Here is a 24,839-nt window from a genome sequence, read left to right as displayed (position 1 = left end):
AAAAGCAGAGTTAAGACTGAGCAATGAGTCTCATAACTTTTTTTAAGATTGTGTTTAGGATGATATCTTTAAACTGGAATTGGTCTATCTCTTGCATGTTGAGTTTTGCATCTTGCCAGTAAAACCATGAGTTTATGCTAGTCAGTTTAAAGCACCTCCCAGAAAAACGTAAATTAGCACATTACCAAACTGTTCTGGTGTTATAATACCTGAATGCCACCTTATTTGTAATAGAACAAACACTCCCCTGAAAAAAAAAAAAATTAAAAAATAATAATTAAAAAAAAAAATCACACCACACTGTGAGAAGATATTTATATCTGACAGAATACAAAGGCCCCCTGTTCAGAAATGTATTGGGTTTATTTGCCTTTATCTCACATTCTGCAACAAAATAGATAAATTGCAAGTGTGGGTTTTTTTATTGGTGAGAGAACAGAAGGAATATTTGATGCAGTCCTGTACAAGAAAATAATTAATCAAACAGGTCTTAGGAGCTACCTTTATGAAGAAAGTGCTCCCATCTTCCCTAGGAAAACCACAAACGGCAAAAAGGCTTTCACGAACTTATTACCTTTACAATTGTTCATAGCGCGCAGTTGCTATCAGAAACACCTGTTTACTGCCTTTTAAATTAGCTTAGCAACGGAGTAAGGGAGGAAGTTAGATTTATACCAGCTGCTGGTATAGTGATTTCTAACTGGTATCAGCTGGTTAGAAAAGCAATTCGGCTTCCTGGGAAGAGTTGGGTAGCATTCCTCCAAGGCACAAACGTGGTTTGGTGCTTGTCCTTGCGCGGACACACGGGACTCAGAGAAAGGAGCTCCAGGGCAGTTTTGCGCTCCAGAGAAGGTAGATGGGGAGCAGAGCGGCGCAGGGGAGGAAGAGGAGGGCAGCAAGGCAGCGGGCTGTGGGAGAAGCGGCAAAAGCAGCTCCCCGGCCCGGCTCTGGGCTTCCCTCTGCGCCACGGACAGCGGGAAGGGGCAAACCGGAGGGCAGGCTTGGGGGCGGTGCTGGGGGCTGGCCGGACTCCCTGCCCGGTGCAGCGCTCGTCCCGCCGGCGGCCCCGCTCTCACTACGGCAGCTTCTTCAGCCCCGGAGGTGGCGGCAGCGGCGGGGCCGATGGTGGCGGCGCGGCGGCGGCAGCAGCGTCGGTGGCGCTGGGGGGTGCCGGTGCTGCTGGTGCTCTACGTGGGCTATGTGGGGCTGGGCGCCGGCGTGCTGCAGGCGCTGGAGCGGCCGGCCGAGGTGCAGGCAGCCCAGCAGCTCCTCCAGCAGCACTGGGAGCTGCTGGCCAACCACACCTGCCTGCGGGGGCCCGACCTGCAGCGGCTCATCGAGGTGAGCCCGGGGTTCTGCCGGCCCGGCAGCGGCGGAGCGAAGCACCGGCCCGGCTGGGAGCTGCCGGGGCAGGCGCTGCCTTCGTCCCGAGGTGGACTGTGGGCTGGTAACAGCAGCGACCCGGCTTTCTGCCCGCCAGTAATCTTCTTTTTTTAAAAAAAGAAAAAAAAGTCTTTTCCTGTCCGTATCTACGGACACGCCGCGCAGAAGCTGCTCACGGCGTGGAAAAAGCGTTCGCCCCGTGGGCAGCTGCCTCGGAGCAGCAGCGTGTAGCGCCGCGTTGTGCTGTGCCGCCGATAAGCTGGGCTTTGCTGAGCTTATCACCACGTGTTGCGGCCGTGTTTTCTTCTGTTGATAAAGAGTTTTTCTTGTTCTCCTCTGTCCTCCCACAAGCTGAGGCATTCGCGAGTTTTTAAGCGGTGCGTCCTGAAGGAGGGTGGTGGCAGAGTTTCCCATTATGTGATAATTTACCTGGGTTTAGTTGCAGGTGGATTTGCTTCGCTGTTGAACTTAGTAAGAATGAATTATAGCCTACGGCATGTTATGAGTGGTAAATTCTAATAGCAAGGCTTTGTCGTGGTAAGTTTAATTGGCGTTTATACTAGTGTCAAATTTTTGCAGTTTTCTACTTTTTATTTAAAAGGAAACAGAAAATCCTGGTAACACAACTTAAGATACTCTTAAATGTTTCTGAAGATATTTGCAGAATGGTTGCAAAATGTAAAGCAGGACTAAATGCAATCTTATCAAAGTCCAAGTGGATGCATTCTATGACACAGACATGAGCAAAGTGGATAAATGGGTTTTCTCTCAACTCTTTTCTGAAAAAAGAAAAACCTACAAAATTGAAGTGACCTGAATATTTACCCAAATCATTCTAGGTCAGTAGGTGCTTGTGGTTGAATACGTATGGCTTGGTTTAGTCGGTCTGCCTCAAATAGATGTTACCAGACCAAGAAAACTTACAGTAAGGGGGTGCGTGTGGGCAGGAGGTGGGTTATTTGTTTTGTGGGTTGTTGTTGTTTGTTTTGTGTTTGTAAAGGCAGTGTTTAGTGACTGAAACTGTAGTAGCAACCCCCAAAGTTTAAAGGACTTAAGAGGGACTTGGAAAAGTCTTTCCAGGTTTGGTGTGTTGGTTTGGTTGGCTGTTTTCTGTGTGTGGTGGCTGTTTGTTGTGTTTTGTGTTTTTTTGGGTTGGTTTGTTGTTTGGTTTGGGGAACGTGTGTGGTGTTTGTTTTTTTCAGCAGGATGAAAAACACCGAGACCACCAAGTACATAATCTTATCAGCAGTTTCAATAAGGCTCCAGCAGACCAAATTATGCTGATAACCTATGTCAGGCTCCCATCCCTTAACTTTCTAGGTGGTAAATTCTGTGTGGCAGTTGGTAGTACATTGAACATACTATATGAATTGGGACCCGTCTAAGCTACTGTGCTATCTACTCTCCTTTAAAGAGTGTGTTGTGTACTGTGCTACATGTGGAATATAAATAGTCAGAGAGAAGTGAGAAATACATCGGAGAAGACCAGTCTGGCACTTCATAAGGGCAGGTTTGAGCTGAGCTTCATTCAGCACTGGTCCATTGATCAGTGAGTGCCAGGCATGGCTCTTGTCCTGGGGTTGAGAGGGTTTCACTTGATGAATGACAGTAATGGAGAAAAGATGATAATAACAACTGAGCAGGTAGAAAGATCTTTGTAATTTCATTTTGGTGGTTTGTTTTACTGTAGGTTGACCCCAACTAACTCTTGATACTGTCTAGTAGTTAAGGGAATAGGACAGCTGGCCAAATCCCTTTAGAGCAGACACTATTATAATATGCTGTGTGAGTCTGTAGTTGTGACCTGAGCAAGCCCTAGATGAGGAAGTTACAAAGAAGTTTCATTTTGTTTTGCAGAGTGTCTGTGTGTGCCTTCATCCTTTGAGAAACCATAGGCTGAGTTTGAATGGCTTTGTGTGTTATTTTTAACTTTCAGAGTGATAAATTAATCTTAAACAGATAATCCACATGATTTCTTCTTTCCTACACTCTTTTTTAATTTCCTATGGGCCAATTGCTTGGATACTGTAAGTGTGCTCAAAAGATGAGATGGTTCTTTTGTGCAGTAAATGGTTATTGCAGTAAATTGCACACAGTTTATCAGGTAGTGTCATCAGTAGCCCTCTAAAGATAACAAACTTGTATTCTAGATACGCAGCTGATTATTTGCTTATTATGGAAGACCTATAAAAGAGTGTTTGTGAAAACATAAAGCAATGTGTGAATTTTAATTGCTTTGACATTACTGGCAATTCCTCATAGCTTTCTTACAGCTCTTTCATCCTAGATAATTCTAAACTGTTTATTTTGTATAGGGGCCAATATGGAATAAAATCCCAGTTTACTAAGCAATGTACAAACATCATTTTACAACCTGTTTATTACTTAGTTCCTAGTTACCAACTGGGAGTGGAAATCCACTGTTTCAGCCTCTGTGAAGATGAAGAGCAATAGAAAGCTCCTGCTTTGAGGAGCTCACCCAAGAGCATGGTGTGAGGCTGGGCAGGAGGAAAGGCAAAGGCAAACAGACCATGTTGCGGTAGCTGGACCTGTGAATTCTCATTCAGTAATTTCTATGGCTCGAATCCTTCCAGGGAAGAAGCAGTCTTCTAGTTAACAAAAGAAGGAGGTGGGGAATAACAGACCAACAATGAAAACTGAACAGCAGAAGAGAAAGTGTTAGAAAGTGTGTGACATTTGTAGTGGTGGGTCCCAGCTTCCCACAGCTGGTGTGTGTTTGTGGTTTTGGGATTTTTTTTTTTGTTTGGTCTTTATTTTGTTTTGTTTGGCTTTTTTTTTTGGGGGGGGGGGGGGGGGGTGGTTTTTTGTTTGTTTTGCGGTTGGTTGGTTGTTTTCCTGGAGTGACTGGCCAGCTCTTCCTCTGCAGGATGCTGAATAGTTGCATGTTTCCTAAATAGTTGAGGGTAGTATATGGGAATGCTTTATGTGTGAGCAAACAAAAAATGCATGCTTGTGTGTTTATACATACATACTCGTGTGTATGTGTATGCAGAAGACAGATTTGTATTTTTCTTGGCATTTGTTATTTGTGCTTAGAACAAGGGCAGCATAGGGGACAACAGAAGGACTCTGGCCACATGTCCCTCTACTGTGCATCTGTTAACTATTCAAGGAAGATGTACTCTGTTTTTGCTTACCTGTCTAGCCCTAGGTTATTTTTCTGACATTGTTTACAGTCTATGACATGAACACATGTTCAGGAGGAAAAAGATTGAGAGCAAACCATTCCTCAAGAGCCATTAGGCAACACGCAAAGAATATCTGGCTTTTTATTATAAATATTGTGGTGGTCTTCACATGCCAGAACTACTTGCTGTGAAGTCACATCAAAGGAAGCTCTCAATGATAAGACTTGCAGGAGATGGAGACGAGTGCAGTGATAAAGCAGGTTTGAGGCAAAACACCCTCAGTACAGTGAAGAACAGTAGTTGGACTCAGCTACTTTCCTGCACTGGCATATCTCTTAGAGCAGAGACCTGCTCTGACCTTTTGGGAGTGGGGAGCACCTGGACATGCTACCCAGCATGATGCACTTCCAGTTTTACTGCCTCGAGTGAGTGTATATAAAGCTCTGCTCCATCTGAGCTGTCCTCCAAACTCGCTCCTTTTCCTGCATCATTTTCAGTGGTTAGAGGTATCAGTGTAGCTATAGCTGCTGTGTTTTTCAGTGTCGCTTTAGTCAGGTGATTGTCCGGCTGGGCTTGGACCAGTGCATTTTTCTGTGTTAGACTATTACCATGACATCCTTTTCCTGCTACCCTTTTTTGCTATAAGCTTTTTTGTTGTTGTTTATATATATTCCCTAATACAGCTGTTTTTCTGTATTTACTATATTGTTCTATCCACTTTCTATTATTGTAGATGCATAATGCTATTTAAACCCAGTTACTGAAATAAACTGGGAAGCAAAAAATGAAAACTGAGATAAATGGAATAAATTTTGGTTTTTTGTCTAGCAAGATTTAAGGTATAGTGAAAAGGACCAGACTCTAAAATTGCAGGCTGTAAACTAAAAGGCCACAGGTGGATCTAGATGCTGTTATCTACAGAGTCAACAGCTAGAGCTACGCAGAGGTGTAGTTCATGTTTAAAAGAGTAATGAGATCCCATGTGACTGAAAGATCCTCATCAATACCTTGGCTTGCACTGGCACTGAACCGGCAGAGATTTGTGCCAGCTGTCGGGAAATACAACCCTGCAAATATGGTTTACTGAAAGCATCTTGCCCACAGATGTTGCAGCAGTGAGTGACTATTAAGGGGTGAGCATCAGAGATCACCTGTTGGTGATAAGAGACTTTAAGGAACAGGACTGCCTCTTGGTGTTGTGCAGCACTGACATCTGTATAGAACCTACTTTAGTTAAATATCCATTGGTGTGTCATGGGTAAAAGAGGGTTGATCCCCCATAATTGTTCTTCCCAGTTGCCTTCTTATCATAGCCAGTTTGTTGTTCTCTGGACCTATTAAGAAGCACTATGGCTACTTCAGCCAGAATGTGCATTCTGTGCTTGTGATAGCCTGTTAGAGTACACCTTTGGCAGTGGGCATAGATGTGTTTCAGCCCAGCTCTCAAATTACTTGTATCATTAGGGCTTGGAAAGCGATTGGATTCAGCAATGCTTTTTCTCAGTCAGGCCACAGATTCTTCCTTGATATAAAAGCTTAATTTCCAGAAAAAGTGCTAATGGTTTAGGGTAGCATCAGTTGCATCGTTACTGTACTTCACCAAATCTCTTGCTCCCTTTCTGTTGAAGAGTAAGTCTAGCTGAATTCTAGAAACTGTAGTGCAGACCCAGCTGCAAAGTAAAAGTGCTTTTGCCCATAGGGTTCACTTAGAGGAGCTAGTACCAATTATATTAGCAAACATGGCTGGGGGAGGAGGGGGGCAGTTACTTGATCAGGTGTTGGATTTTTCAAGTGACATGAAGTTAAGAAAACAGCTGGATTCCACTGAATTCATAATGTACCTTGTGCCTGCTCTTCTTTTGTTGAGAATTAAGGTAAGTTTCTAGTTCAGGCAAGGACAGGGGATCAGAGCTAATGGCTGGGAAAGGTGTGGTTTGTAATCTATTAATTATTTTTTAGGTTAATTGACCTTTATCCTTGAAATCTGAGACCAAGGTTAATGTTAACTGTTTTCTTCTGATTTACAGCTGGTATTCTGTGAGACCTGAATGAATGTTTATATACCAACGTTGCACAGACTTTCCAGGGCAAAAGCTTTGTGACTTGATATTTTCTCATTAATCTAAATGGTAGTTTGGTGCCTTGGGAACACATCATTTCCCTCATTGATAGATTACAAGGATGAGGAGAGGAAGTGTCTGAAATGAGGAAGACACACACTCGCTGGAAAAGTTGATTTTTTTATGTATGAACACATAAACTTCAACTAAACTGGGGAATTAAGTTTAGTTGACTCCAGTCCATTTGCATACTTTTTGCCTTCCTTGAGAACTGCTTTCAAATACAATTATGAAATACTACTTTTGCCTACATAGATATCTCAAGGTTACTGTGAACTCTGGCCAAAATGCCATAGTTCTGAAGCACAGGGCAACAGCAGTGACTGGAGCTGTGATTAATAAAAGGGTCATTCATGTGACTCCTATAATAGTTTGCTCCAGGAAAAAAAGTGGTTTGTCTCTTTTTCCAGAAATAAGAAATTTTGAGCTTGGAAGTCAGCAATTCTTGTGGAAATCATTGGTAATGTCATCTTCCAGGGCTTCGCTTCCCTCTTTTCACTTTATATCTCACTGTTGTTGGGGTGGTGGGGGCAGATAGATTATAATTGGTCTGATTAATGATTTATATAGAGGTTTGTTGTTGTTGTTGTAAATATTATAGGAGGAAAGAGAAGGATAGTGTTCTGAAGGTACTAGAGACTGCAAGGAAAGTAGTGTCTCACTTTACATATACACATGCATTCATCCCTTATTGCTAGTCTTAAATGCCTTTTTTTGAAAGCTGTACCCTAGTCACATGCAGTTGTGACTCAGTGCAGAGGTGAAAGACTAAATTTTTAATTGATATGAGGGAGCAGCTGGTGATGAGAAGCTGTGCTGAAGCCATGAGCTGGCTGCAGAGGGGCTCCTGTGTGCTAAAAGGGGTTTAGAAAAGAGGATGCATGTTCAAGCTGAGAAAACTTCCAGTTGCCCAGAACTGGTAACACAGCACACATGGTAAATGGAAAAAAAAGTCGTACGGGTAAGGCTGAAGGATAGAGTGACTCCACAGCACATAGAAAAGAATAAACCTACATTTTGTAGGGAAGAAAAAGATGTAACTCTCAAATGTCAAGAGGGAACTGAACACTCTGTAGGCTGAGTCTGTATTAAGCTTCTGCATACTTAAGTGAGTGTCCTGATAGAACCAGCAACCTCACTCCTTTTTTTGTGTGTGTGTGTATGTTTGGCTGTGTGTGTGTTTGGGGTTTTTGTTTGCTTTGGGTTTGTGTGTGGTGTTTGTTTTTTTTAACTAGACAATATCAACAAAAGAGATCTTTTGAAAGTGTAGTTCAGACATGTGGTTTAATTTTTGCTAATATGACTGTAACTACATTGATTTTTGTTGATGCAAAGCTGTGTAGATGGGTGAAACTTTTCCAGGATTCCAATCATTTGTGGAAGTAGAGCCCCAGAGCTGTGAAGGGCTAAAAGGCAAGCAGGCTGTGGGTGTGTCATTTGTCTTAATTCCAGTAAGGAAACTGGGACAAAATTGTCTGAACACTTCTGCAGGAAGAACCAGCAATTGTTATATTAATTGATAGTAGAAGAGAAAGAAGAAAACAGCTGGATTCCTATTGCTGCCATTCAATAAGTTTGGTAAGTCAGAGATATGTTAGAAAAGCAAGTCAGCAGAAATCCACAACTTCCTTATGGAGTTACCAGTGAACTGAATTAAAGGATGGAATTCCCTGTAGAGGGACACACAAAACTGGGCTTTGATTTGTACTCGGATATAATGATATAAAGTGAGCATTTGCAAGCTTTAGTTTATCATGTTGTTAACTGAAACTTCAGGGTTCATGACTGAGTGAAACAGCACTGGAAGCCAAATTTAGGTGTTCTGAAGCATATTCTGTCAGAATATTAACGGATCAGACATCTACATTTAAATAGACTGCTTTGAATAGAAGTCATGCTGGTTTTTCAATCACCAGTTATATTTGACCATGCAAGTAGCTTTGCTTGGTGCTATTGAGAAACAGAACAGCCTTCTTGATGAGAAAATGTGACAACCTGCAAATAAAGTTTTCTTGACTTATGAGTGCCTAAGAATCTGAAATATCCTACTTTATAAATCTTACAGCAGTTACAATAGTTTCCATAGAAACTTATCTGCAGTTTAAAATTATAAGTGTTGTCAGGTAAAGATGTAGTAGTCTCTGTGAACTGTAAATTGTTACCACTTTTGGTGGGGAGAAGTAAGTGCAGAGAAGTGAAACTTTTTAAAATGTTGTGTAGCTTGTCTGTCAGTAGAAGCTAAAGCAGAACTGAGTTCTGTTTCTTTTTGATTGTTTTAACCACCGACCTGTTTCCTTCCTGTTCCTCTCTGAGTTGCACACATAACCTTTCAAGTTCCCCAAAATATCAAGCTCAGGCTCTGCAATTTCAAGATCCATCGGGTTTGAGCGGTTGGTGATATTGACTGGGGTCTTAGATCAGACAGATACCTGCTTTTAAACACTGGGTTTGAGATGCTACTTCTACTTTTCATGAATCAGGTTTTGGAGCAGATGCTGTATAAATTGCTAGCCTAGTTAAGAGAAAAAGGAAAACCCCTTGGATTTCACCTTAAACTGGTGTGAAGCAAAATGAAAAAATGTCTCTGGTTCTCAGAAAGGCAGGCTCAGTGAACCAAGCAGGTGATCCACACAGGCCAAAAATATACTTCAGTGTGTTGTGTTTTGACTTGTGTTGGTGGTGGGGTTTTTTTTGTGTTTGGTTTTTTTTCAAATCAGCAGCAGAGACATTGGTGCCCCTTCAATGGGAAAAGCAGGGAGAATTCAGCAGTTCTGTTAGTGTTTATTAGCTGGCTTTTTTCCTGTGTTCTAACAAAAATTATAAACCACTTAGTTTTTATATGAAAAAAAGCACTAGCGAAAAACAGAAGTCTAGAGGAACATATTAAATTAGGGCAAGTATACACTGAGATCTATCCAATGACTTCCTGTGCCAGAAGTATTTTCTATGTATTAATAGCTATCTGTGGATTTCTCTTTCATGAATCCTTCTCTGTGGGTGCATCTGTAGGAGGGAAAGCTCCATTAGTTCTATTCTCAGAAGAATCAATCTTTAATTTTCTGTCGTTGTTGTCACTGTGTCAAAGGCTGATTCCAGATACTATAATAACATTTTATATCTAAAAAAAAGCCGGTATACTTATCTCTACCCTCTATGGATCCTCTTATTTAAGGATGGCATCAGTAGCTCTTTCTTCCTGACATAATGGACTTGATGTTACTCCTGGGAGCATCTGTTTATTGAAGTGGCTTTGATTTGCATAAGTATTTGGTGATCCCTGTATTGGACTGTGACAGGCACAGTGGGCCTAATGGTTAATGATGCTGTCTGGATGTTTGATAACAAGATTTAACAAGAAAATGCTTAGCTGGAGGCTTATTCCTGAGGCTCTTGAAGACTTACTACAAACATGTGAAGTGCCTCAATTCCAGAAGCAGAGAACAGCTGTCACACTGCAAGCTTAGCGCTTGCTCTTTGCCAATGAGTAATAGTTACATGGTACCTTCCTCCTTGTTGAGATGAATGTGGGATCATAATGCTGTTTGGTGCAAATACTTCAGCCTATCTGCAGACTTGGAAGACAAACACTGTGTTTCCTGGCAGTAGCAGCACCTCAGGGGAAGTTAAGATGACGACTCTGAGATGCTGCACTGGTGTAAATCACTGCAGAGCATGAGTGCTCACAGCTGCTCTGTCTCTTGGTCCTAAACCATGAAGAAGTGGTGCAATGATGTGAAATTAAACATCTAATGACCTGGTTATTGCTGTTTGCTTCTCATGTGATGTCTTGTGCGGGCTGCATGTTTCCCCTTTCTGAATGAAGAAATTACCATTTCTTTGGGCCGATTCAGCCACAATTTCTTAAAAGCCTCTCTGGTGCTTAAGTGTTCCTGGACTTAAAAACTTGATGTTGTGTGTAATGTTGCCAACTGCTGAGCTTGTGTCAGCAGGACATTAGGCAGGAGGATGGACGACAAATGTGCTGCATGTATAGGTTTTTGAGTCTGTCTGATCAAGTTGATAATGAATTTGAGAGCTGTACTGTTGCCATTCCAGAAGGTGTGTATGTGTTCAAGACTAACTACTTGGAACTGCAGAGATCACAGGCTACAGAAGGAAGGTTGGAGCGAACAACAAGCTTTTTGTTTTCAAATTTAACCACTAGTTTCTGAAGGGGGAAAAAAATACAGGTCATCTGTATAAATTGCCAGTGTCTCCCCTGCTACGTGGTTTAGTTTGGGAGTTATTTTATGGTCATGGGGACTGTGATTCCTGACTAGGCCATGGTCTGCAGAACTTCATACACTTCTTAAACCTGAGGTCAAGTATTGTTAGAGATCAAGAACAGAGAAAGGTCAGAACCTGCATCCCATACAAACTGACAAACCCCAGTGCAGCCCTGGAAGGAGCAGGGTGGGTAGGAGGAAATTACACACAAACTATTCAAAACAAATCCTGCTGGAGGCTTCCTAATACAACCTTTTCTTTGTTGTGTTGGATATTTGGTTGTTGTGTTGTTTGGGTTTTTTTGGGGTGGGGAGCAGGGAGGGCCTTAATTCTTCCATGTCACTTATGCTGCATAGTAATTCTTTCTGTGAGATGCCTCACTCAAATTGTAGCAACGATTCACAGAAGGAAGCATAATGTAATATAGCATCTGGTCCCTAGCCCTTTTCAGAACAAGAGCGCTCTGCTCTGACTTATGCAGAGAATGCATGTTGTCAGACTTTAATAGATTATAATGTGACCCTGAGTGGTTTAAATTGCCTTGAGTTATGAGTGAATGAAGATATTTCTGAGAATGCAACTATCAAACAGTGTTTCTTACTTTGAAAAATGTGATGATCTCTGAGCTGCTCCTTGCTCTTAGTGTGAGAACTGGTATCACAGGAGAAAAGATATAATGGTCCTTGTAGTTAAGTTGCTGCTTGAGTCTCTGGAAATAGTTTTTAATTTGCAGCCCTTTACAGTATTATATAAATCGCTTAAAGCATTTTACATCAGTAAAATGGGACAAAGCTTCCTTGCTTTGCAGGCTTGAAGTGTTGCTTTGCTTGATGGTTGTATAAACTACAACTTCTTTGTAAAAACTACAGCTGATGGAAATCTAACCTGAGAGATTCCTTTTATTTTCAATGGTGACAGCTTTATCAGCAGCCTTACTGCTAGGATAGTGATAGTATTTTTGGGTATCTGCATGTCTTTCTCAGGTGATGAATTTTATATGTTTTTGGTTATACTTTGCATTCAAGGATTCTTGGTCAGTGGCTGTGAAATGTTCAGTGTACATGCTGTGATTAATGTTGTATTGGACAGAACTCAGTGCAATGTTGTTAACTTTATTGGCATGAGAAGGTACAGTCAGATGTGGACACTTAAGACTTCTGGTGTCTTAATTTGGCATAATTCTGCACACTTCAGCATAGTGACTTCTGAGTGCCTGATGCATTGAACAGCATTGGGCATCATGCTAATCTGATCATATATTTATAGTCCTGATGTGGGAAATATTGCTCGATACTAGTAGACTGGCCATCCTGCATAGATTCCATCTCCTATATCACACCATATACATTCCTCCCCAGTATAAGCAAGGGATCTGTATAATTTACATGTGCGTGTATATTTGTTGCTCTGAGACTTCTGCAATTAGAGTATCCCATCTGGAAACACTACTTTTTTTTTTCCCCTAATGAATATGTCGTAGGGCAGTCTCTGTGGCTAGGCTTTGTCTAGGTAGTTCTTGCCCTCCAGTCTCTTCCACATTTACCTGTATGATCTACCATATGCATATTTCTTTTTTTTCTGTATATATTCTTTTAGTCTTTTGTTAGAACCAATAGGCTGGGTTTTTTTAGCTTTTCTGATCTCTCAGCTCTTTGATCTCTAAGGCACAGGATATTCCCTATTAAAAGGAAACAACAGAGTCAGTAGTTGCATTAATAGTTTGCAACTTTACCAGTTGGCACTGGAAATGCCAGTCACATGAACTTGCCATAAAAGGGTTTGTGGGATCTCACATTATTCTCTCTTTGCAGGGTATCATCCAAGCCTACAAGAGTGGCATAACCCTCCAGGGAAACACCACTAGCCTGGGCAGGTGGGACTTCAGTGGGTCTTTCTTCTTCTCCATCTCTGCAATAACAACCATTGGTAAGAGTTCCCTGCTTGCAGAGCTACCTTATAGGTGGGAAAGGAATGGGGATGAGGACCTGCACTATCAGATGCTGCTCCAGCCCTATGGGGCTTCATGTACTTTGTCTATCTCATGCAACAAGCAAGCACCCATGAACCTAGCCCTAGAAATGCTTTGTCAGTACCAGCACAATAATAATCTCTAACTAATAGATACAGGGATAATTAGCTCAGTACATAACCCTACTAAATTATGCAGTTTTTGGGGCCTGAACACGTGTCACTTCATGGCACTGCACTGCCTGTACTTTCCCAAGGCCAGTGCTCTCTCTGAGAGGTCTGAAGTGAATTGTGCATTGAAATAAGCTTTTCCTTTAACAAGGAGAGGGAAGGAATTTGAAAAACTTTTAATATTGGCTGTTGAATTTTTGGAGGCTGTATTTATAAATTATTGCTTTTTATTATTACCTGTATTGGATAAGGACCTGCTTGTTTAGGTGAAAGTTTGGTAATTTGATAAATGAAACAATTTGGTTGAGTCAGGTTTCAGCAAATGAGTAATGCAAAGCAATGAAGGAATGAGGGAAATGGGGGCGGGGGGAATGGAAACAATAAAATGCATTTAGGTACAGTGTTACTTAAGGTAGGTTCTATTAATTATTATCAGCGCATCTCCCCAGTCCCCAAAACAATTAATAACTTCCTCTGACCTCTTTTTTACTGTGGAGCCTAGTATTATAAAAAACATGGGTGGAGAGTATGTGGAGAGATGGTGATTGAATTAAAGGGAAAAAAAAAACCACACCACCCCTCGCAGGTTTCCCGATTTGTGTTGAATCTGTCAGCTCTCTTCAATTTCAAGTACTGCAAATTTTCTTTGTGCACCCAGGTAGAATATTCTTTTGATTTCTGGTAGTTATTGCAGATACCTTGACTTCAGAACATTAAGCCCCCAAACAAGAGCTTGGAGAGATGGTACTTCTGCATGATGGGGGGCAAAAACCCCAAACCTTCCTGTGACTCAGTACATCTTTCTGCCTTTTTCTTTTGCACATGTGTTCTGGTTGGGGATTCTGTTTGGTGTGTTGTACTAACAGGTACAGGGTTGTACCAGATGATGGCAGTGGAGGCCCATTAGACAGGGCTACACAGGCCGTGTGTTTCCAGCATAGAGCCTGGGCAGCTTCTTCCAGCCTCTGGCACAAAGCAGCATCTGCTCAGAGCTGCTTTGCTTGCCTCTGTAGTTAATCCTGATTAGTTTCTGAGCTGTCAGAGTGACTCTGCTTTACCGCAACCAGTTTAAGTTAACTGCACTGAGGAAGAGTCATAGAATGATAGAATAGTTTGAGTTGGAAGGGACCTTCAAAGGTCATCTAGTCCAACCCCCCTGCAATAAGCAGGGACATCTTCAACTAGATCAGGTTGCTCAGAGCCCTGTCCAGCCTGGCCTTGGATGTTTCCAGGGATGTTTCTACCACCTCTCTGGGCAACCTGTGCCAGTGTTTCAGCACCCTCATTGTAAAAAATTTCTTCTTTTGTCTGGCCTGAATCTCCCTTTTAGTTTAAAACCATTACCACTTCTGCTGTCATAACATGCCCTTGTAAAAAGTCTGTGCCCATCCTTCCTATAGGCTCCTTTCAAGTACTGAAAGGCTGCAACAAGGTCTCCCCAGAGCCTTCTCTATCTAGGCTGAACAACCCCTAGTCTCTCAGCTTGTCCTTATAGGAGGGGTGTTCCAGCCCTCTGATCATCTTGGTGGCCTCATCTGGCCCCTCTCCAACAGGTCCATGTCCTTCCTGTACTGAGGGCTCCAGAGCTGGATGCAGCATGCCAGGTGGGGTCTCACCAGAGCAGAGGGGCAGAATCACATCCCTCAGCCTGCTGGCCATACTCATTTTGATGCAGCCCAAGATACAATTGGCCTTCCGGGCTGCAAGTGCACGTTGCCAGCTCATGTCAAATCTGTCGTCCACCAGTAGCCCCAAGTCCTTCTCAGCAGGGATGCTCTCAATCCCTTTATCCTTCAGCCTGTATTGATATTGGGGGTTGCCCTGACCCAGCTGCAGGACGTTGCACTTGGCCTTGTTGAACCTCAGGAGGTACACATGGGCCTGCTTCTCAAGCTTGTCTAGGTTCCTCTGGATGGTATCCCATCCCTCAGGCTTGTCAACTGCACTACTCAGCTTGGTGTCATCCACAAACTTGCTGAGGGTGCACTTGATCCCACTGTATGTCATTGATGAAGATATTAAACAGTACTGGTCTCAGTATGGACCCCTGAGGGACATCACTTGTTACTAGTGTCCATCCAGATGTTGTGCCATTGGCCACTACTCCCTGGGTGTGACCATCCAGCCAGTTCCTTAGCCACCAAAAAGTCCACCCATCAAATCCATTATCACTTTTATCTTAATCATTTTCCTTTATGAGATGCTCTTTCTACTCTGTCAGCTTCTGTTTTTTGCTTTAGGTGCAGATGGTTACCCTCTCAGAAAGCCTGGTGTGTTTCTCAGGTGCTCACCAGAGCTCACTCTTACTGGGGTACAGGGAGGGGCATCAGCTTCTTTGTCCATTAACACCAACTGAGGAGTATTATTTTCTTTCCCCACTGACACAGTTTGAATCTTCATGTCTCCTGTTGCAGTATCTTCTGTGCTGTGCCTATCTTGCATTTAAATGAGCTTCATCTATATCAACTAGCGATTAAAAGCAGTATGCAAATTTTGCTTAAAAAGCAACATTCTAACTTGCAGGCTTGGATGCACTTGGTACCCTAATGCCAAAGTTTTAAAGAACAGATGTGAGTGAACTAAAATATCTTCTTTAAAGAAGTGCCTCAAAGCCTATGTAGTCTTTGGCCAATCTCATAATTTTAACGAAACTGTATTCATAACTCCTGATTATGTGGGATGGGCAGCCCTGGCCTTCTGTTGATACCTTCTCTCCACTGTTATCCTTCTGTGCTTTCTTCACTGCTGTCTTTTACATGTCATGTCATCCCAGATCTTGTATGTTATCTCATTTTCTGAAGATGTTTCCATAGGAGCCCTCTCTCTTCAATGTCTTGAAGAATCATCTTCAGAGTTCCTTTAGAGTTTTAGTACTAAACATGATTAAAGAAAGAGAAACTAAGTTAGAGCTGATTTTATCTCGGACATCTTTATCCCTCGCCAACACAAAGTCTCTCCTTTCAATGTTTACTCTCCTCCTAGTTAGTCTGGACTAGCAGGGCAGAGGTCAAAGCAAGTTCAGAGTTGGGGCACAAGATGGAAGTTCCTAAAGTCAAACTACCACAGGGTGGTGTAATTCCAGGAGAAGGTGCTAGGGAAGGATTCGTGGCAAGACCAGGGTAGTAAGGGCTAACGAAAGAGTATCGTCCTCTCTAGCCTGAACGTCCCCTTGTATCTTGAGTGGGTGGATGCCATAACCTAGTGCTACTTTCCCATTTTCTAGTGGCAAAGCTAAGTACTCGTTTGTATGAATTTCAAAGGCCCTTTTTAAAACATAGAAAAGAGTAGTAAAAGCAAGTAAACCGTCTCACAGTGAAGAACGGAAGAGCTTGGCCAAGTGGGACATGGCATAAGGGTCTGTGGGAGGTCACCGGTGAATGTGGGGATAGCACTCACAGCAACATTTTCTGAACTGTCTCCTGAGCACTGGCAAACTGTCCGCTTTCCTGACTGCATGCCGTTTCATCCTGTTGAGACTAAGCCCACTACACGGCTTCCAGTGGATACACAGTACATATATAACAAATAGAGGAAGACTGCAGTACTCATGTCAAGCATTTTTCTGGTCTTTCACTCACTGAACAAGTGTGCAACTAAACTTTGTTGTCTGGAATTTCATAGGGCTACGGCTGTAAATCATTGTTCAAACAAGTTTTTCAGCCTACTAGCCTTAGTTATTGGTCTCTACTTCATCATAGCACCACCTAAAATGAATAGTGCTAGGCATCTCCCACATACACCCTGGTTCAACCTGCCAGAGTTCCAGTGAGCTTCCCTGTATAAGACTTCCCTGAGATTCTTTCACTACTAGTTTTTAAAATAAAATTGTTTAGTTTGTTCTATTCATAAAGCTGAGATGCCAGTGCAAATACTGGCGCTGTGAAGTCCTGTTTCTGTCTCTACCACAATTGGGAGGCCTTGGCAAAGTCATGCTTCATGGACAGATGAATTGGAAATGACTGTGACATCCCATAGCAGATGTTTTGAGTTCAGTGTTCAACTGATAAATGTTCTTGCACTTAGAGCAGACTTGCTGGATATAATGTGAAACTTCACAAGAAGCTTGAGAAGCCAAGGGTGTTCATTTGTTTGGTGCTCATGGAGACATTCAAAAGTGTGAGAGAGGGAGGACAGGAACTACAGACTTGCTGATGTTCAGTTGAATGTAGGTGCTACCAAATGACCTTTGAAAATCCTAATGCTTGTTAAGTATCATGGGATGATTCAGGTTTTCTGGGACCTCAGAAGGTCTCTCGTGCAAGCTTCTGCTTAAGCAGTCAGCTATGAGGTCAGACCAGGTTACTGGGAGCTTTATCAGGGACATGTTCTAGCTAAGCTGGGCCCATGCCCACATTTTCGGAAACCCCACAAACATATCTTAAGGCTGTGTGACTAATCAATTCGTTTGTGTTTTGGGGTTGTTTTTTTTTTTTTGCCACTTTGTTTGCTGAATCGTAAGAAGATACTTTTTCCATCTAAACTGAATTTGTTTTTTTTTTTTTTTCCTGAATGCAGCATTTAAATTAATCATGAGCAGAAACTTTTGTTTAGCCCAGATTAAAACATTTAGGCTACTTCTAAGGACCACAAGCAAAAGAAAAGTTTAGATATTCTGAAAAGCGTTAGAGGAGGAGCTGGTAGTGGGAGCAGCTCAGTGGTTCATGAGCTCCCTGGGGATGCAGGAGGGCAGTGTGCAGTTTCCTCCTGTGCCTGGGAGAACAGGATTGTGGGTCACTGGAGATCACCCCAACTGCCAAGTCGAGCATCTTCAAGTATTTAAATGTGTAACGCAAAACAAAGTAATTCTGGCACTGGCACCCCTTGTTGAACTGCCCAGTGGTCCTGTGGATCAGGCACTCATGTGTTAGGTGAGACAACTGGCTCCCAGGCTTTGCTGAGTGCCTGGGTGTTCAGAGCAAAATACTGTCAACAAGAACATTCTCAAAATTTGGGATTAGGTCATTCCTGTGGGAAGTGATGGCTTGTAGCAACTCTGGTAAGAGAAAGAATTAAACCAAATCTCTCAAAATGTGTTTGAATGCTCACACTCCTGACAAAGTTACCAGTTAGAGAAGAGAGCCTTTCTCGAACTTGACGGGGGGAAGGAGCGGGTGTTGTGGTTGAGACGGACAAACGACATAGACCAAGTTCTTCCAGGATGAAAGCAGTAGATGCCATTTATTGCCACAAGTGCATTTTTATACAGTTTTACCAATTCATGTGTCTCTTCACTATTGGTTACAAGTTACAGCAGCAGCATCTCACTGGCTAATTTTGCTATCATCAATGTTACTCTTCTACTCCCTTCTCTCTCACAGGTACACCTTAATATCTCTGGATACTCCTTTACTTCTATTTTTCTCATGGGTAGGCCTTAATGTCTTCAAGGCTGATCTCTGTTCCCATGCCCTCCGTCAGGGAATCCATGGACCCACCGTAGTCCTCCACGGGTGGGATTTTTTTTTAATTCTGTTTTATCGTTGTGGGGCGTGTGTGTGTGTGGTTTTGGGGTGTTTTTTTTCCCCATAGCTGAAATTATTTGGTGAATTTGCAGATGTTTTTCAGCCTATGAAAGACACTTTTTTTTTTAATTCTAAGCATTTTTTGCTTAAAATACTTTTTCATGTCCGGGCAGTGAGAACAGGAGCCAAATAAACCTCCCATTGTGGGTTGCAGGAAGTCACAGTTACCTCAGCTGAACCAGGGCACTGCAAGTAGGATACTGGCTCATGAATGAAGAGATCATTTACTATAATCAGTTAATCACTCATCAGTCTCCTCCTCTTAGCAAGCTTGCAGAGCCTCCAAATCCCTTCTGTACAGGAATGTAATGGGCAAGCAAGAAAACAAACCTGAACTTACTAAGTATGTGTCACAGAAGCATGTGAGTTAAAGCATGTGGGTATGAACATTTAGAAATAAAACCACTCTTATTTTGCTTCTAATAAGGAAGATGAAATTACACTGAACTTTATTTCAAAATGAGAGAAGCTATACAAGGATTTAATCCAGCTGCTTCACTGAAAACACACTTTGACATCTATGTAGTTTTTGGTGACTGTCCCTCTGTGTCTTGGTGCAGGTATGTACCAGGTGTCATCCCAGTAGCAGGCTTATTGAGGGATGCGACACAGCTGCTAGTGTAGTTTGGTTTAGTCTTTGAATTTTGTTCAGTTCTTCTATTGTATAGCCCCAAACGGTGTAATACACCGATTACCCTCATTCCGTTTACTGGAGAGGTAAGTCCCATTTACTCGTTCCTGCTTGAGGTTTTATAACAATTGAGGCTTATACACAACTGGGTTGGCATTTTTTCTAGTCCAAAGGCAGGGGTGTGTTATCAGCCAGACACAAATTGTTAGCCTTTTTGCATAATCTAAAGAATCTTGTGCTGTTTGATCAAACTTTGTATCCTGTATAAAAAGCTAATGGGACATGGCTTTTTGGCTTATTTACAGCAACTGCTCACCAAGTCTTCAGGAAATTGTCTTGAGCTGCTGAGCCCAAGGGAAAAGGGAGCCAGATAAATCATATGCAAAGTAGAACTGGTGTTTGCTGTGCTGGGCTTACTGTACACATTGGACTTTGTTACATGATTGAATTTGCTGCTCTAAATTGAATGTAATGTACAGCTTAAGCTTAGATTTTCTTCTGTCAGCACTCGGTGAGGTCCCCAAAATCCTGAAGGCTGCTGTGCTTCACACAGTGACCTGAGATCATGGACCTTTCTTCCTCTCTTATCTGATGGCTTTCTCCAGAGACTGGATAACCTGGAAATCTATGGTAAAAAAGAACTGCCTGAGCCATTGCAGTATTTTTAAACTATATATATTATATATATATATATATATATGTGGGAAAGAAGAAGAAGGAGGAAAAATACACCTTGGGAATAGTTGGCCATAAATGTATGTGACTCATGTTCAGACCCCAGTCTTACACTAAATGTCCCCCAGCTCTTTGTCTTGGGTCCAAACCAGCCCACAAAATTCTCTAATTCCATAAAAGACAAAAACTGGAACCAACACACTGAAATGTGGCATAGACAGTGTGAAACACATCACACTAGGCGCATATCCTTTAAATTCACTTATATGGGATCATCTACCAGATGTACTTGCCTGCATGTTTCTTATCACATCTGTTAGTCTAGAGATGGAGAAAGCTGGCAGAAGTCAGCACTTACATGTGTCAGGGGAGGGAAAGTGTGTAAACATCATGGAGCTCCTCATAAGTGAAGAACATGGTACTGGAATTAGGACTGCTGTACAGTCTCAATTTAGCCCCTTTGAGTGTATTTCAAAACAACCTAGTTGTTTTGAACAGCATCCCGTTCTCTCCAGGGGATGCTCAACCCCTTCCCAGGGACAAGCTGCTGGAGTATTGCTTTGGAGGTGTACTGTGTGTTGCCGCATACATTAAACTTAGGTGCTCACAAGTCATTCAAGGCTAAAATTATTAGAGGGAAAGTCCTCCAGATAGTAAAATTTTGAATTTGTGGGGGTAGTAATGAGAATGAAAGGACAGTCTGTATACATACTGTGAAACAGTTTACTGCCAGACCTTTTTCTGGGGGTAGTTTGCTGGTGCATGTGCACAATTAACTGTTTGCAGAGCTGTCCATGGCAAAAGATTTTTTTTCTGTCAGCACAAAACTTGGCACAGAATGTGTAGATAGCCCAAGTTCATAGGCGCACAACTTTCTGCATTGTTTGTTTAGTAGTTTACTGCAGCTGTTGTGGGACAGAGGTTGGTGAAGGAATGGGGGTCCATCTAGGCAACCAGGGATGTTTGCACTGATTTCATGGACAGAGCCCAGCCCTTGGATCTCTCTCTCCTGGGGGCTGCTCGTTTGCCCTGGGGCTACACCACTGGCAAACAAGGTAGCAAGGTGTTAGTGGTGGGAGCTCCTCTGCGCTTGCACTGTGACAACAGTTGGGTGTTGCTGGGAGGGGATAAAATCATCATAGAATGATGCATTACTTGCATATAATGATAGCATATGTGCATATACCGATAGCATTATTTGTGGTGAAAAGATAAGCTTTGCCAGGTTATGTCAATCTTGTATATGGACAGACATAAACCTAATGAGTACAGGTGATTTTTTTTGAAATGTAGTCAAGGCCATAGGCCAAGTGTGGTTCAATCACAGTTGAAATGGTCATCATGTGCTATTTCTTTTCCTGTCTTAAAAAGCAACCTGTGAAATAAAGTTGTCTGACTTTCCTGTGGCAGAAACCCCTTGAAATTACAGAAGTCCAAGTCTGCAAATTTACAGGACATTTTTAAGACAAATATTGCAGCAGTGATGTTGAAGCCATGATGGTCTAAGGATACAAGAAAGGCTATGCTTGCAGGGCAGTACCTTTTATTAGACCAATTCATACAATAAGAAAAAAGTGCTCAACATTTTTCTTCTTCTGTTCTTTAGGTCTAAACTGGAGTGTTTTACTCAGGTTAGATATAATTTATTGTGGTTTGACTCTAGATGAATATTTTGACAATTTAAGCATAAAGTGTACTTGGTACTTGTGGCACAAAAGAGGAGCGTAAGCAAGGAGTCAGTGTTAAGTTCATTAGTCCTATGGGACAAAGATAGAAAAATGTTGGTATAATTCAAACACTGTTGTTATGATTCAGAGACCATCTGACATCCACGCAGGATCATTTACCAGCATACCCTGTGCCAACAATGCTTTCAAAAACTGAACTAAACGGAAGTTTTGCATTTACGTCAGATCTCCCCAGCCAGGACAGTGGGTAGGGGAGAGGAAATTCACTGGTAAATGGAAAAGGAACTAAACAAAATTGGCAGGGAAAGAAATGTTATTTTCCAGCCTACAATAGGATATGACAAACAATGGATCTAACTTACAGTTATTTATAAAAAAAGGTCCTTCTGGAGCAGTGACCTTGTCATCTAACTTTTGTAGAAGATGGAGGTTCACCCCTCCAGGGTAGGAGGGCAAGCAGAGAATATTTCAGATTTAACACTTAATTCCTTTCCTGCCTAGGCTATGGGAACCTGAGCCCAAGCACTGTGCCTGGTCGAATCTTCTGCATCTTGTTTGCACTCTTTGGGATACCTTTGAACCTTCTCCTCCTGAATGAAATCGGGCAGCTGATGCTGTTGGGGGTTCAGCATTGTGCTCATCACCTAGAGGAGGTGTTTCGCTGGCAGGTGAGCAATGTGCACAAATATGCTTCGCTCTCAAGTTCAGGAAAGACGGAAAGCGCGTTGTCCGGTATATTTGGGATGCTCTGACTAACAAGGACAGCCTCCCTACCTACTTGGCCAAAAAGGCAGTAATACTCAGGAATAACTGGAAGCAAATAAATTTAGTTTATGACAGCCTTATGAGGTGTCAGATAAGGTTGTTTATTAATTGAGGGAACTTCTATGATGAATGGCTTCCCCTACAGCGATGCGAGTGCCAGAGCCTTAGAGCCATGCACAGTCCTAGAATATCTGGTCTGTTTATCATCAGTCGTAGTTAGAATTGCACATCTAAGTTATGTGAGAATGTTTGTGGAATAGGCTTTAAACTGTCGTGAATTTAGGACTCATGAAGGTGATGCTCAGTTTGTGTTGACTGACACCATTTATTCTAATGGAAGGTTGTGAATGTTTGTGTTTGGTTTTTTTTAAAGGAGTCCAGCATCATCTTCAACCAGAAACTGAGCTGGATTTTCCCTGCCACCCTTCTTGTGACAGTGTTGTGGTTTTCTTTCTCTTTTCTTTTTTTCTTTTCTGTTTTACTAGAAAAAAGTTTCCTTCCTGATTAAGACCTGCGCACTGGTAACTGGCTTGTTATTGTTCCTCTTGCTACCTCCCTTGTTGTTCTCTGACAAAGAAGGCTGGTCTTATGAAGAAGGCTTCTACTATTCCTTCATCACCCTCAGCACTATAGGGTTTGGAGATTATGTGATTGGTGAGTCGTTCACGTTTCATTGCTTTCACCTACTAAACATCAAAGCCAAATATGTGGTGTATGAAGCTCCCAAGTTGGCAATTTTACACCACTAGGAATCCGCAGACCTGATGATAAATATGTTGTGGTAGGCATTTGACAGGTTAGAGAAGACATGATTTCTGAGATAGCAATGCCACCTGTGGAAGAAGAAATAGTTTCCCAGTCAATGAGTAATCTTCCAGCCACTCAGGTGATCTGTCCCTTGAATTGACTACAACACCAGACTGCAGTGCTACATGTTTTATTACAGCAGACTCTGATCTGAGTGTGTCAGCAGTGATTAATTTTAATCAGATGCTGTTCTGCATCACCATTTACAGACAGTGACCATTTCCTCTGTCAAAACCCCAGACAACTGCCTTCTAAAAGGCAGCATAAGTTGCTTAGGTGTAGACTGTCAGGCACCGGGCACAGCCCAGTCTTGGTTGCCAAAAACCTTTGCCAGAGGAAATGGGTTTGGACCCACGCCTGATGCATTTGCTGAAACACAGGACACACCTTGTTGATAAATACTTTCTCATTAAAAACAAATTGATTATAGAAACACATGTGCCCTTGAATCCCTGGGAGGCAGAAAGACTAAAGCACCTTACGGATTCTTTATTTTCTTCATAGTGCTTGTTTGATGCTTAGATAACTTAGTGGCAGTTACCTTAAGACTTGTCTATAATTTGGGATTTATTTTTCTTTCTTATGGGTAATCTTTACAATTCTTAGGGAGTTTTAGGCTTTTGCTGACATGTCATGAAACATACTTGCTTACAACATATGTTCACATACTAAGTAGATGACATACATTTTATATAGAAATCACTAATACTCAGTCATATTTCCACTGTCTTTGTTTTACATGCAATGTCTCCTTTGAGGCACTCTTGATCCAATCTAGAAATTTTTTGCAGGAATGAACCCAGACCGCACCTATCCAGCCTGGTACAAGAATGTAATCTCTCTCTGGATCCTCTTTGGGATGGCCTGGCTAGCACTGGTTATCAAATTTTGCATCAACTTTCTAGAGAGCTCCACTGACTTCTGTCAGTGCAACAAGACAACAGAGATGGCAGAAGACTTAATGGATAGCAACAAAAATAGTATGACAGGACTTCATGATGTGGAGAACTGCAATGACAAAGACACAAAAACAAAAGGACCAGATGAATCTCACACCTACACAGCTCCAACAGAAGCACTCTAGGGGCAAAAAACCCCACACCCTTAATGTCTCTTAGGTTTTAGTGTACCAGAGATGCACCACTTAGAAATGTGGTAATGGAGCTGCCCTGACATTCACATGGGGTGAAAGCTTACTGAGCTTGAAATGCTTCTATTCCAAATTGAGCAATGACATGTTTCATTTGCAGCACCACCAAGAATTACCAATGAGACTCTTTGCCAAAAGTAGATTTATGAAGATATTACCTACCCTCCCACCTCAATATATGAGGTAAACTTTGACATCCATATGTACTAGCTCTTGTCCTTTTTTTTTTTGCATGCCAAGTTCTTGTAGCATCTATTTGTACTTATGGCATTTTGAAAATACCACAGCTAGAAAAGCAAGTGCCATTTAATGCAGAAAACAAATTGCTTGTTGCTAATGACTTGGTCAAAAGCACTATTTAAAGCCACCTGGCAGTCACTGCAAATGTGCCCCATCACCTGTATGCTTGTGCTTGCCAAAGGTGATAATGTGCTTTTGCACTCTGATCATGGATGGCAATGAGGCAGAGCTTGTAGAGGTGTGTAACAGAAATAGATAATTTAAATTTTTAAAATAATTTTCTACATCAGAGGTCCACTAATATTGAAAAGAGACAAGGCTTTTCCTTACTCCAGAACTTATG

General features: G+C 42.1%; 1 protein-coding gene across 1 annotated transcript; it reads left to right on the top strand.

Annotated features, from left to right (window-relative positions):
- The first annotated feature begins 1,122 nt into the window (after nucleotides 1-1,122).
- KCNK17 (potassium two pore domain channel subfamily K member 17) lies at nucleotides 1,123-24,190 on the top strand. Its single transcript, XM_065632246.1, has 5 exons — nucleotides 1,123-1,341; nucleotides 12,691-12,805; nucleotides 22,036-22,202; nucleotides 22,785-22,953; nucleotides 23,898-24,190. Exons 1-5 carry the CDS (start codon nucleotides 1,123-1,125, stop codon nucleotides 24,188-24,190), a joined length of 963 nt encoding a protein of 320 aa, XP_065488318.1.
- The last annotated feature ends 649 nt before the right edge of the window (nucleotides 24,191-24,839 follow it).

The sequence above is a fragment of the Caloenas nicobarica genome, chromosome 3, assembly GCF_036013445.1.
Source record: "Caloenas nicobarica isolate bCalNic1 chromosome 3, bCalNic1.hap1, whole genome shotgun sequence".
In the NCBI taxonomy this organism is placed as follows: Eukaryota; Metazoa; Chordata; class Aves; order Columbiformes; family Columbidae; genus Caloenas; species Caloenas nicobarica.
The sequence above is the reverse complement of the archived record's forward strand: the minus strand, read 5'-3'. Positions and strand labels throughout refer to the sequence as shown.

Bases quoted from the DNA above. Each gene is read 5' to 3' on its own strand.
- KCNK17 (XM_065632246.1), top strand. From the start codon at position 1,123: ATGGTGGCGGCGCGGCGGCGGCAGCAGCGTCGGTGGCGCTGGGGGGTG. The intron at 1,342-12,690 runs GTGAGCCCGGGG...CTCTCTTTGCAG, and splicing joins ACCTGCAGCGGCTCATCGAG to GGTATCATCCAAGCCTACAA. The intron at 22,954-23,897 runs GTGAGTCGTTCA...AATTTTTTGCAG, and splicing joins GTTTGGAGATTATGTGATTG to GAATGAACCCAGACCGCACC.